At 38.6% G+C, this 14172-nt stretch overlaps 1 protein-coding gene across 1 annotated transcript in view; it reads left to right on the top strand.

Annotated features, from left to right (window-relative positions):
• Positions 1-14172, top strand: part of PRKAR2A (protein kinase cAMP-dependent type II regulatory subunit alpha) — a 78885-nt gene that overhangs the window by 42758 nt on the left and 21955 nt on the right. Inside the window, exons 3-5 of the mRNA XM_029243003.1 lie at positions 4781-4833; positions 7312-7395; positions 12122-12228. Of these exons, the coding sequence (XP_029098836.1) occupies positions 4781-4833; positions 7312-7395; positions 12122-12228 (244 nt within the window). The remainder of the gene's footprint in view (positions 1-4780; positions 4834-7311; positions 7396-12121; positions 12229-14172) is intronic.

Raw genomic sequence — 14172 nt, 5'->3', positions numbered from 1 at the left:
AAACTTCATCCAGGGACTTCACTGGTGGTCCAGTGGTTAAGAATCCTCCTTCCAATCTAGGGGACGTGGGTTCGATCCCTGGTTGGGGAACTAAGATCCCACATGCCACAGGGCAACTAAGCCCACGCACTGTAGAGCCCACGTGCCAAAACTACTGAGCCCGGCGCGCTGTGCAGCCCGCACCACAACTGGAGAGAAGCTTGCGTGGCACAACAAAAGAGCCCACGTGCTGCAACTAAGATCCAATGCAGCCAAATAAATAAATAAATATTAAAAAAAAAAAACTTCATCCAAAAAAGAAAAACCCTTTTGTTTCATAAATTTCTGTTGTTTAAGCCACCCAGTCTGTAGTATTTTGTTATGGCAGCCCTAGCTGACTAATATACCCAGGCTATATCAACTCTTCATGGGCGCTGGCAGGACAGCACAGGGCCTCATGCCTGTGACCAGGATCTGGGCTCATTTCTTTGTAGAAATGAGGGCATTTTCTCTCACAAACACATTTTAGTGATTCACGTTTCTGGATGGAAGAAGCACCAGTTAAAATTTAGAAGAGGAAATTCTGCTGGATAATCTATTGTTACTTTGTACTGTTTCCGATTACTAACTAGTGACATCTGCTGGAGAACTGTGGCAAAATTAATTCCCTCAAATGAGGGGCTGTGCTGCTCTTTTAGTCTTCATCTTCAATAGGTCTTGACCATCTCATGACCTAAAAAGTGTAGGTCTTTCTTTTTAAATTTGTTTATTTATTTATTGATTGATTTTTGGCTGGGTTGAGTCTTTGCTGTGCGTGGGCTTTCTCTAGTTGTGGCGAGCGGGGTCTACTCTTTGTTGCCATGCGCGGGCTTATTGTGGTGACTTCTCTTGGTTGCAGAACACAGGCTCTAGGCGCGTGGGCTTCAGTAGTTGTGGCACACAGGCTCAGTAGTTGTGGTGCACGGGCTTAGTTGCTCCGTGGCATGTGAGATCTTCCTGGACCAGGGCTCGAACCCATGCCCACTGCATTGGCAGGTGGATTCTTAACCACTGCGCCACCAGGGAAGTCCGACATTCAGTGTGGGTCTTGAGGCTGCATAGGGGATGACACAGACTCTGGGACTCCCCGCACTGAGACAGGTTTCCTGATGTGTAGAACCATAAGGGGCAACAATCACATAGACACTTAAAAATGGATTTTTTATATAGAAAATGAGAAAAGTAATTCGGGATCGGTACCAGAAAGAAGTAGAGAGGTTGAGGGTAAACAAGGGAAGAGGGAAAAGGGAGCTGAGTCTGATGTTCAAAAGAAAAGGGAAAAAATAAAAACCAGTTAAAAAAAATAAAGATATAATGTTTTTCACAAATAGAAACATTAAAAATTTTAATGAAAATAACTACTTTTGTTTAAATCATAGTGCTGTACCTTAAGACTTAAAAACTATAACATTTGTTCCCTCAGTTACATTGTCTAAAAATATAAAAATGAGCTAAGTTGCTAAAATACTTTCCTCCAAACTCAGAGGAAAAGCAAGCCTGGAAATAGGCTAGCTCAAGACTAAGTGTCATTATCAGTAAGATCCTGTCAGTCTCATCACTAAAGGCTTATTATTTTCAACTTCTTAAATGAATATTTTCATACATATGCAAAAGTAGAGACAGTTAGTATAATAATACTCATATATCCATCTGTCTCCAAAATGAGTTTTTTTAAAATGCGTATTTCTAAGAAGACATTTTGAAATCCTGGACCAAGGAGTAGCAGAGTAGACTGAATAAAGGTCAAATATGAGAATATTTCTGAGGTAGAATCTGATGTATTCATTGGGTAAGAGGTGAAAGAAGGAAGCCATGGTGAGTTCCAAATTTCTGGTTTAGAAAGCTGGGTTGATAATGACAACATTAATCAAGAGTGCAAAGAACCAAGAGGTTTGCAGTTTAAAATACTATCTGGTTAGCTGCCCTCTGGCTGCTTCCTCAGCCCCCAACCCAAATACCTATGAAGATGTGAAAAGAGGCAACAATAACATCTAGGAACTCAGGAAGGTGTCTGCCTTAATCTTTAGGACAGATCTGAGATAAACTTGTTTCCTTATGGAAACAGGAATGGCTTGGAGAAAGAAAGAAAGTCATTATCTACATCCCATTATCACTTCCCTGGCTCAGCTACAAAAGCCTGCACCACCAGGGGCTGGGCAGCACTCTCTGCAGAACATTACCTGATGCTGTTTTAGGGACTAGAATGGTGTCTATGCTCTTACTCCCTTCTCCCTGATTTTTCTCCATCTATTTAAGGATACTGGGTCCCTGTTAGACAGGCAGAGTGTTGATGGCATTACAGTACAGAAGGCGTGGTCCACACAAGTAGGCTGGGCAGGGAAGTGAGTCCTGTGTACAGGTCATGCTAGGAGTCACCATTTCTCAGGTATTCCATTAGGTCAGAGAATCAATGAGGAAGGGGAAGCTGGGATGCAAGCTAGACCAGGGCTGCAATGAGTAAATGTCTGTAAGAAATCAGGAGTTAAATTGAGAGTGGTATGCATCATCTTATCCCCTCATTATAGATATGTAGAGATTTTTAGCCATCATACAAAAGAATTGAGCATAGGGTCAAGAAACTTTTATATTTCTTGCCTGCTAACAAATAAGAAATAAACCCTAACAAATAGTACAAGGCTTATGAATGAATTTGGCAGATTAAGGCTGTAAGAGGAATGAAGATTAGAAAGGTCCACTACAAAATGCTCATAGAATGCAAAATATCATTGCCTTTAGTTTATTGCATTCTGGGCAACACCAGTGATCACATCTAGATCATTCCTGGCAAAAGTTTTGTTAGTGAGTACACTAACTTTTTTATTCACTAGATAATTCATTGTGTCTACCATTGTAACACCTAAGGGTAAGATTTTAAAATCATGACTTGTACTGACATCTCCAATTCTAACCCTTCTTCTGTTCCATAATTTTATTCCCCTTTTCTCCAGTGAAAAACATCTGGCTGTATATTTGTTTACTCACAACTGTAGTACACAGAGGAGTTTTGGAATTACTGTACCACTGGAAATAGCAGTTCTTTTTTGTCATTGGAATATATCCCACTGAGGGTGGATGGTTACAGTACTATGTTCAGAAGCTACTTAAAATAATTCTCCTTTCCTTCTCTGTGGTTATGTTATCAACCTGATATGTGGTTAGGTTCATTTGTTTCTCTTTGTATTCAGTTTTAGGGTCCCTCCATCCTTATCAATTTAATTTTTTAAGTATATAAAACATTTTAACATGGCTTAACTGTCAAAACTATATAAAAGAATTTTCTTAGAGAAGTTTCATTCCCTTCCCTATCCCTTCTTTTTTGTTTCTGCCTACCTTGTAGGAAACAATTTTACTACTGTCTGGTTTATCCTTCTCTTGTTTCCTTTTGAAAAAATAAATATGTTAAATTTTTTGTATATATATTCATATTTATATATTTATTCCCTTCCCCTCCCCCTTGTTTTTTGGCTGCATTGGGTCTTAGGTGCGGCACACAGGATCTCCCCCGAAGCATGCTGGATCTTTTGTTGCGGCACGTGGGCTCCTCTCTAGTTGTGGTGCTTGGGCTCTGGAGTGCACGGGCTCAGTGGTTGCAGCATGCAGGCTTAGTTGCCCCGCTTCATGTGGGATCTTGGTTCCCCAACCAGGGATCGAATCCGCTTCCCCTGCATTGGAAGGTGGATTCTTAACCACTGGACCACCAGGGAAGTCCCCCTTCCCCAATTCTTATCTCTCCTTTATCATGGAAGTCCTTCTTTATGGAAGGGACAGCATACTATATAGTATATTCTTCACCTTGGTTTTTTTTGCCTTTTTTTCCCCTAGAACTCACTGTTTATTAGCCTATGGGGATTTTCCTCGTTCTTTCTTATAGCTGTATGATTCAAATGGGTACTTATATCATTTATGATATTCTGCTATTATAAACAATTGTTCAGTTAATATTTTTTAAATCTTTGCTTTACAACAAAGACACGTCCTGTGGCCCGCTGGTGCAAACACAGGTTACCTGCAAAGAAAATCAAGTTGGTTTTAGATTTATATAATACTGTACCTAGAACAGAACCTGACACATAGTATTTACTTTGTTTAAAATTCATTTTGGGCTTCCCTAGTGGCGCAGTGGTTGAGGGTCCACCTGCCGATGCGGGGGACACGGGCTCGTGCCCCGGTCCGGGAGGGTCCCGCGTGCCGCGGAGCGGCTGGGCCCGTGAGCCATGGCCGCTGGGCCTGCGCGTCCGGAGCCTGTGCTCCGCAACGGGAGAGGCCACGGCGGTGAGAGGCCCGCGTACCGCAAAAAAAAAAAAAAAAAAAAAAATTCTTACTTTTAAGTCATTCATGTACATAATGATGTTGAGATCTTTTATTTTAACTTATTCTTTTCATAATTACTCCAATTCCATATACATATGTTTATATTGCATATACTGTACTTTTTGGTTTTCCATCCCTGCTTCATAGCTCAGCAGAGACATTACTTCCTTGCTTGTCCTTGCTACTACCATAGAATTTAGTAGATAATATTTTTTATCATCTCTCTCCTGTTTGGACTACCAATCTCTAGAGAGCTGGCTTTTCATCACTAACAGAATGCCTGGCATTACTAGGTACTTAATATATTTGTTAATTGAAGGAAGGGATTACAAAAATCATTATAGCTTTAGAAAACAGTGTATAAAAAAAATTGTGTCCACTTCCTATTTTCCAGTAAGACACACATCTGTTTTATTTATTTTTCTCTTTATTTTTTTCTCTCCAAATTTAGTCTGTGCTGAGACCTATAACCCTGATGAGGAAGAGGAGGATACTGATCCAAGGGTAAGAACTGCAGCAAAGGTATTAGGTAGAATAATTTTAGTCCCCACTCACTCCCCTCCTCCTCTACATACCAACTCTAATCATGCTGACATTTAAAATAAATACAAATTAAAATCTCAGCAAGATGCCATCTTTTAACTAACAGATTGACAATTATTAAGAAGAATGAAAGCAAGATTGGTTGAGGATATGGTAAGGAGGGATGCCTAGCTGTAGCTGTCAGAGCTTTATACTTAGTCAAGCCAGCTGACTCAGCAGTTACGTGAAGGAGAATTCATCCCTAACAAACAGTTGGGTCCTTTCTAAGGAGATTATTGCAGTATTGTAAAATTGAAAAATGGAAGCAACATAAATGAACCAAAATAGGGGATGCCAAGGGCTAAATTAAGGTACATTCAAGTCAAGAGAATCTGCAGCAATTGGAAATGATGGTACAGGACTGGGCTTAATGACATGGAATGATGTATATTTGAGGTACATTTTATAGAGCATTTTATAAAATAAAAAATAATTTAAAAATATCTATCCGTCTGTCTACCTATTTACTTATTTACTTGTTTGTGCAAAGATTTATACCTGGAAGGATATATCCCAGATATTAACAGTAGTTGTTGTAGGACTATGGTTGATTTTTGGGTGCTTTTTTAAAAACTCAGGTTTTTAAATTCTTGTACAGTTAACAAATTACCTTTATAAAAGCAAATTTGAACCATCTTTTTTAAAAGATTGATGTTATAAAAGAAACTTTAATGATCTTTCAAGTGTGCCTTAAAATGAGTAGACTATGAAAGATTTCTGAAGTATTCTAATAATAAAATGCTATCATTGTGTGAATATAATAGACATGTAGGTTTTTGAATTTTTTATTTTAGATATTGTAAAATTTTGATGAGTTTAAAAAGTTAAAACTTTTTTTACTAACTTTTTAATATCACAAATTTAAATTACTTAACACTTTTGGCATCTGTTATTTCTGGTCAGTTTAAGCAATGTACTTTTTTTAGGGTGAAGACAATACTTAGGAAGGAGCTTGATGGGCCTCTCAATTATAACAGCGATACTAGGCAATAATTTTTTTTTTTAGTTCAATAAACATTTATTAAATACCTGTAGTATTAGTAATAGGAGTAGTAGTTTTTGAGCACCTACTAAATGCCAGGTTCTGTTTTAAACACTGCCTGTATTAGCTCATTTAATCCTTATGACAATTCTAATTTTGTAGATATCACTAATACTACTAGTAATACTAAGCTGTTGAGGTTTGAACTCTAGCTTGTATAGCGGTTGTTTACTTGCCATCTCCACTTACATTTCAATAGACAGCTCATATTGAGCTCCTGACTATTTCCATTTAGACATTCTTTTTCACCCACAGTCTTCCCCAGCTCACTTCTTGGCAGTTCCAAACTTCCTGTTGCTCAGGTCCAAAATTTTAGGGTCACCCTCAGCTCCTCTCATTTTTTCATACCCACATTCAAATTTTCAGCAAATCTGATAGGCTCAGTCTTCAAAACATATTTAAAATTCCAGTACTTCTCAACACCTTCATGGCTACCACCTTGGTCCTAATCACCACCATTTAGCACTAGGATAATCACAGTAGCTTTCTGGCTTTCACTGTTGCCTCCCTCAAGGCTGTTCTTCACTCAGGAGCCAGCATGAGCCTTTAAAAACATTAGATCTCTTTCCTTCCTCTGTCAGAACCCTCAGATTGCCCCCATGTCACTAGAGAAAAGTTCCAGATCTGTGATCTACAATGCCCTCCACCTAACCCCCAAACCTGGTCTCTTCCTGATCTTTTCCCCTCGCTCTGCATCAGTCACATCTGTCTCCTGGTTTTTCTCAAACATGCTATTAACCAACCATAAGACCTTGTTTTCACTTGCTGTTCCTTCTGCTTGAGGTGCTCTTAGAGATGTCAACATTACTCACTCCCTCAGGTTGTCCTCAGTTCCTTGGGATCTTTACAAATGTCACCTTCTCAGGCCTCATCTGTATGCACACACGCACATGCACACTCATACACGCACCCTTCCCTACCTTATTTTCTCCTTAGCCTTGTCACTCTAACATACTTTATGTATTTATTGAATGTGAAAGCAGGTGTTTTTGTCTTGTGTTCACTGCTATGTCCCCAGAGCTGAGACGGTGCCTGGCACCTAGTCGATGCTTAATATTTGTTGAATGAACGATATGTGACCTTCTGCTTTTCGGATGGGGACTCTGAGGCTTCCAGTGCATAGCTGACTTGCTGCCAGCCACACAGCCAGTGGGCAGTCCAGAGTGGGTACTCTTCACCCCTATCATATTTCCTGTCCACAATCAGGGTACTGCTTGGTATTTGTATAGAGTTAAAATTATAGTAAACATGCTCTTAATTTTTCCCATTTTTAGGAGAAAGAAATATACCAATTTGTAAGTTAAGTAATATTTTTAAATAGAATAAAAAATTTTCCCTGGTTTTATTTGGATTGGCAGGTGATTCATCCTAAAACTGATCAACAGAGGTGCAGACTTCAGGAAGCTTGCAAAGATATTCTTCTTTTCAAAAATCTTGATCAGGTAACATTGATTTTTAAAATATTTTTGGCTTTTAGCTTTTGTCCTATTCATCATTTAAACAGTTTTTGGCATCTTAGCCACAGTCATATGAGGCATTAAAAACTTAGCTTCTTCTTACTTGCAAATGTTTGCATTGTGTTGAGCACTGTAATCCATAATGAGCTTTTCAGATGACTTTTAGTATTTCTCTGAACTGCTTTGGTACTTCCTCCAAGGCAATACCATTTGAGGACCATGCAGTTGGGTCATATTAAAAGGAAATGCTCAGGTTTGCATGACCCTGGCTTAGTTTAGAGGTTCTTTATTTATGCTGAAGAGTAATTTCTCCAAAGATGCCAGTGTGGCGTCCTCTCTACCGGTAGCGGTTAACCCACTGGAAGTGTGTGACTGCTTCTCACTCCTTTGGTGTAAGGCACCTCTTATGATTATTTCTCAGTGAAGACCTCAGGCATGGGGCACACACAGAGTGGTGTGTGTCTTTAGGGCCCCAGCACAGGATCTGTGCCTGTGCCTGTCTTCCCCCTCTTGTTGGAGATGGAAAACAGGGCTACCTCCTGAGGACAGAGATGCTTCAGATTTCCTATTCCTTCTGTACTTTGACGGCCACATGCTGAAGCCACATGAATGGCTGAGGTGCTGGGCCTGCTGGGGAATCCCAGAATGTGCAGAGACAGGAAGGATAGGAAATAGAATTCTCCTACTACCCAGCTCCTGCAAATATGTCTTCTGAAGATATCCCCACAGCCTTCTGGGAATCTGGCTGGTCAAACATGAGTTTATGTTGTATCAATCAAGGGAATCAACTATCCCTGGTGTCTGTAAACCAGACTGTTTGGTAGCTGTGTGGTTATAGGAATAGCGAGAACTTTAATCAGAATTTTATTAGTCTGAGATTGAATAAAACAAGGACCATGAGTTCAAGGAAAGGCTGGTTGTAAGAAATAATAGTCTGTATCAACTGTTTTCCCTGGAAGACTGATCTGTATCAATGGAAAGCATACTTGCTTCTTTATCTACTGTGAATAAAACCCCTTGTAAATTTTATACTATCATATGTTCTAAAGAAGTTGCTGTGTCAGTCTAGTATTCAGATTTTTCTTAGTGCTGGAGAACATCATTTTACCATTTCAGTCTTGAAAAATGATAACTGAATTTTCAGATTTAATTATATTTTTCTAACATTTTATCATGAAAATATTCAAATACAACAAAGTGGAAAGGATTTTACAGAACATGTATTTATCCACTGCCTTGATTCTAACATTAACATTTTACTATGCTTGTCACATGATATACCGTCTACCCTCAACCAAGGGGTTGGCAAACTTTTGCTTAAAGAACCAGATACTAAATATTTCTGTCACAACTACTCACCTTCATTATTGTAGCAGGAAAGCAACCATAGACAATGCATAAATGAAAGGGTATGGCTGTGTTCCAATAAAACATTATTTACAAAAACAGTCAACTGTTTGCTGGCCCCTGCATTAACCCATCTTATTTTTTAGGATAATTTCAGAGTAAATTGGAGATCTCAGTATATTTCCCTTAAATACTTTGGCATGCATATCATGATAGTTCAATATTTTGTTTATAGCTTTTTAATGTAAAGTTTGCATATAATGAAATGCATGCATGAGTTTTAAGTGTACTTAGGTTTGACAAATGCATACACTTAGGTAATCCAAACCCCTATCAAGATGTAGAATATTGCCACCACCCCAAAAAGTTTCCTTATGCCCCTTCATGATCAATTCTTGCTCGCCTCCCCCCAGAGGCAACTTCTATTTTGATTTGTTCTACCATAAATTAATTTTGCCTTCTGGAATTTCATATAAGTGGAATCATACAATATATACTCTGTTGTGAGAGATTCTTTTCACTCAGCACAATATTTTTGAGATTCTTTCTTATTCAACATTCCATTTCCTTTTTTCACTTTTTATTTTGAACTAGTTTTAGACTCATAAAAGAAGTTGTAAAAATAGTAGAGTTCCCATATACCCCTCATCCAGCTTCCGCCAATATTAGCATATTACATAACCATAGTACAATTAGGGGAAGGGTAAGCTGTGACAAAGCGAGAGAGTGGCATGGACATATATACACTACCAATCGTAAAATAGATAGCTAGTGGGAAGCAGCCGCATAGCACAGGGAGATCAGCTCCGTGCTTTGTGACCACATAGAGGGGTGGGATAGGGAGGGTGGGAGGGAGGGAGATGCAAGAGGGAAGAGATATGGGAACATATGTATATGTATAACTGATTCACTTTGTTATAAAGCAGAAACTAACACACCATTGTAAAGCAATTATACTCCAATAAAGATGTAAAAAAAAACAAAACCAAACCAGGAAAATGACATTGTTACAATACCATTAGTTAAACTAAAAACCTTGTTCAAATTTCATCAGTTTTCTCACTAATTTTTTTTTCCTAGTTAATAATCCAGTCCAGAAACCCACATTGCACTTAGCTGTTATTTCTCCTTAGTCTCCTCCAATTTGCGATAGTTTTCAGTTCTTTCTAGTATTTCATGATCTTGACACTTTGAAGAGTACTGGTTAATTACATTATAGAATATACCTCAATTTGAGTTTGTCTGATGTTTCCTCATGATTGAAATGCGGTTATACATCTTTGGCCAGACTACACAGAAATTCTGTTGTGTCCTTCTCAGAGCATCATATCAAGGGATCCATGATGTCAGTGTGTCATTGTTTTGGTGATGTTCGTTCATTCCCTTTTATTGCTGAGAAGTATTCCATTATATGAAAATACCAGTTTGTTTATCCATTTTTCTGACAATGGATACCTGGTCTATTTCTTGCTTTTAGCTCTTATGAATAATGTTCTGGACATTTTATACAAGTCTTTTTGCGAACTTTTTTTTTCATTTCTCTTCAGTAAAATACCTGAGGGCAAAATTGCTGAGTCATAGGGTAGGTATATGTTTGATATTGTAAAAATCTACCAGATGGTTTTCAAGGTGGTTATACCATTTTGCATTCCTTCCAACAATACGTGACATTTCCAATTGTTCTGTATCCTTAACCAACATTTGATATTATCTGTCTTTTCAGATTTTAGCCATTCCAGTGAGTGTATTCGTTTCCATTTTTTAAAACTTTACTTCCCAAACCTTTGTTTTTAAATTTTCAAATTTACAGAAAAGTCAAAGAATAGTACCATGAACATTCTTATATTCTTGACCTAGATTGACCAGTTGTTAACATTTTGCCACATTTACACTGTTTCTTGTGTGTATATGTAGGCACATGTATAAGTATGTATGAACTGCTTTTAAGATTTTCCCTGTAAAGTTTTCTATGGCTTTTTTGTTTTGTTTTCCAGTCCTGAGTCACACGTTGCTTTTGGTTGTCATGGTATGATTCTAGTTCCCTGTAACCCAGATTGCTTCCCCCATGCCTTATTCTATATCATGACACTGATGTTTCTGAAGAGTCCAGGCCAGAAAAAGAAGAGTTACTCAAAACATGAGGCTGCCAATGGACAGCCCACAGGCCAAATACAGCCAGGTATAGATGTGTATGTTTGGTCTGTATTGTATGTGAAAACTTTAATTTGTTACTTGTATTTAAACATGAGATTTCTGGCAACACTGAGCTCACATTCCACATTAACATGGATGACACATGAGTAGCAAGCCTTCCTTTTTAGTATTTGTCAGCTTTTACAGTATTCAGCACACCTGGAACTATGGAACTAAAGAGGTGCTTTTTGGTGATAATGTTATTTTAGATAGCACAGTCACACTGACAGAACACTAAATCACATGGAATTATGCAGCAATAAAATTATTTCCTTGCCAGATCTTCAATCCACATTCCTCCAAAGACAAAGTCTTTCTCTGAGTTGAAACTGGTATTTAGTGCTCCGTAACAGTCACTGATTTCCCTGACAGAGGGATACTGGCCCTAGACTGAGATCACTGTTTTGTTAGAATTTAATAGCATTCTTTTGTTTTCATTATACTTACTGGTACAGTTAGTTACCTTCTGGTTATGGCAGGTAATATTGGTAAGTAACTAATTGTATGTTTTGTGTATAAATGATTGTAGCAGTATTACATGTCTGGTAATAGATCTCGTTTATTGAGTACCTGTTATGTGACATATACTTTCCTTAGATTTTTCTCCTTTAGTCATAAAAGTTGATGAGCTAGAAACTATTTATTAAACCCTTTTTTGCATATGAAGAAACTGAGTCTCAGAGAGGTAAAGTGATGTGCTTGGCTAGTCAGAGTAGTAGTTGTGCTGTTCCATGAGATAACCTGTGAGGCCGTCTCAGCCTTTTAGCCTTGATAATCCTGTTAATATCAACACCTGGAGGAAGGTGGCATCACGTGGCTTTACACCTGACATAGTAGAGCCATCAAGGCAGGTGACAGTCTTGTGGGTGCGGCTGGGAGAATAGGCACCATGATTTAGATACCTGTTTTTGCGTAAATTATAGAATGTATTTTCAAAACAATGCTGCCTCAGAAAACTTGGCAACTGTGCTGTATATGTGGAGATGTAAAGCTGAATGGCCACAGGAAAGCATTTGTTTCAGACAGCCCTTAGGTTTCTGCTTGAATGTGGGGAATAGTCTGATGTGGGGACTTCTACCATCTACCATGTAGTCACCAACTAAGATAAGCATAGTTTTTTTTCCCCCCACAAATGTAGAAGCCATCTTTTCTCGTTGTGTATTCCCTGCAGGAACAGCTTTCTCAAGTCCTCGATGCCATGTTTGAAAGGACAGTCAAAGTTGATGAGCATGTCATTGACCAAGGAGATGATGGGGACAACTTTTATGTCATTGAACGGTAGGAGATGGAGTTTTGCAGTTGCACGGCTGTACTTAATAAGATCCATAATTCAGGGCAAGTGCTTTACCCTATGCTTTGTTCAGCCTAGACAGGACTTAGGGCCACGTAAACAAGCTTCTCAAAGCTTGCCCCTCTCTGTCCACAGCCTGCCTTTCTCTATCTACTGCTGCCCTGAGTCCTCAGTACAACCCATACTTGGGTTGCCACTATCTACAATTAAGTGAAATGTGCAAGCTATGCTTTATAAACATGTTATTTGCAAGTGTTCAAGTGAATTGATTTTGTAAAGAATAACCGTAACACTTTATTGTCACCTGGATCATTCAATCCTAGCCTAATTTTACACATGAGTATACTGCCTCAACCTCCATACCTCTGGCCCCTTCTGGCTCTGTTCCAGGTATAAATCATGTTGGGAGACATGAAATATTTGGGTTTGACCTGTTCGCCCTGGTGTGTCCTAACCTCTTGAGCTATTAGTATCACCTGGAGGACTCCTTCTGACCCCTCCTCAGTCCTGAAAGGAACACCCTCACCAGAGTTTAAGATCAATAAGATGTTGCCTCACCCAATATCTTCCATTAATTATTTTTCATTTTTTCTTTTGAAGTAATTTCAGAGTTATAGAAACGTTACACAAATAGTACAAAAAATTCTTATAAACCTGGGTTCCCCAGATTTATGTTTTACCACATTAGCTTTATTGTTTGAAAGTAAGTTGCAGGTATAAGCCCTTTTACCTCTGAATACTTAAGTGTATATTTCCTAAAAATAGAATATTCTCTTACATAAGCAGAGATCAATCGTAAAAATTAGATATTAACATTTTATACAGTACTCTCATCTACTCTGCAGACCTTATTCATTTTTTTCCAATTGCTTTCCTGATTTTTAAGATTTTTAAGGGTCTTTTCATTTTGATCAAGTAGCTGTACTAGATTCAGCTGGTCCCCTGTCTCGTCGAGCCTTTTGCTCGTTCAGGAAAGTGTTCAAGAATGTACTACTTGGACTTCCCTGGTGGCGCAGTGGTTAAGAATCCACCCGCAAATGCAGGGGACACAGGTTCGAGCCCTGGTCCAGGAAGATCCCACATGCCGCGGAGCACCTAAGCCCGACTTAGCACCACAACTACTGAGCCTGCGCTGTAGAGCCCACGAGCCACAACTACTGAGCCCACGCACCACAACTACTGAAGCCCGCGCGCCTAGAGCCTGTGCTCTGCAACAACAGAAGCCACCGCAATGAGAAGCCTGCGCACCTCAACGAAGAGTAGTTCCTGCTCACCGCAACTAGAGAAAGCCCACATGCAGCAAAGAAGACCCAATGCAGCCAAAAATAAATAAGTAATTAATTAATTAAAAAAAAAATAAACATTAAAAAAAAAAGAACGTACTCCTTGGGTAACCTTTTGGCCCTTGATACTTTGACAGATGATTACAGTTAGGGTTAGGAAAGAAATGTTTTATTTAAAGAGTAAAGGTGATACAAATAATGTCTTCTTAAAGACTGTTTTATCTATTATACTCATGCTTCCTTCATAGAATTCTGTAAGTAGTGACAGAATAATTTTTTTAAGTTATATCACCACTTCCAACAGCGACCTTTCCCCCTTGCTCTGCCGTGTGCTCCCTCACCAAGACAGGAATCCCAGTAGGTACCTGCAGTCTGGGAAATAAGCATTTACCTGCACATATCCATAGCTTATAGGTTGAAATGCCTGTCTACAAAGGGAATGATTTGTTATTACACATGTAAATGAGAGATATTATCTTTTGCATGCACTGAAAGTGGTTGTTAATAAATTATTAAAAAGATATTGTTCCTGACCTCAAAAAACTCATTTTCTAGTTGGAGAGACTAGAAATAGATAACTCTTTATTTATTTAACATAATTAAATAGATAATTATTACATAATTTGATGGTAACAACAGTGAGAAAAA

The sequence above is a fragment of the Monodon monoceros genome, unplaced genomic scaffold (assembly GCF_005190385.1).
Source record: "Monodon monoceros isolate NGI ecotype Baffin Bay Population unplaced genomic scaffold, NGI_Narwhal_1 Super_Scaffold_3, whole genome shotgun sequence".
NCBI lineage: Eukaryota > Metazoa > Chordata > Mammalia > Artiodactyla > Monodontidae > Monodon > Monodon monoceros.
The sequence above is the reverse complement of the archived record's forward strand: the minus strand, read 5'-3'. Positions and strand labels throughout refer to the sequence as shown.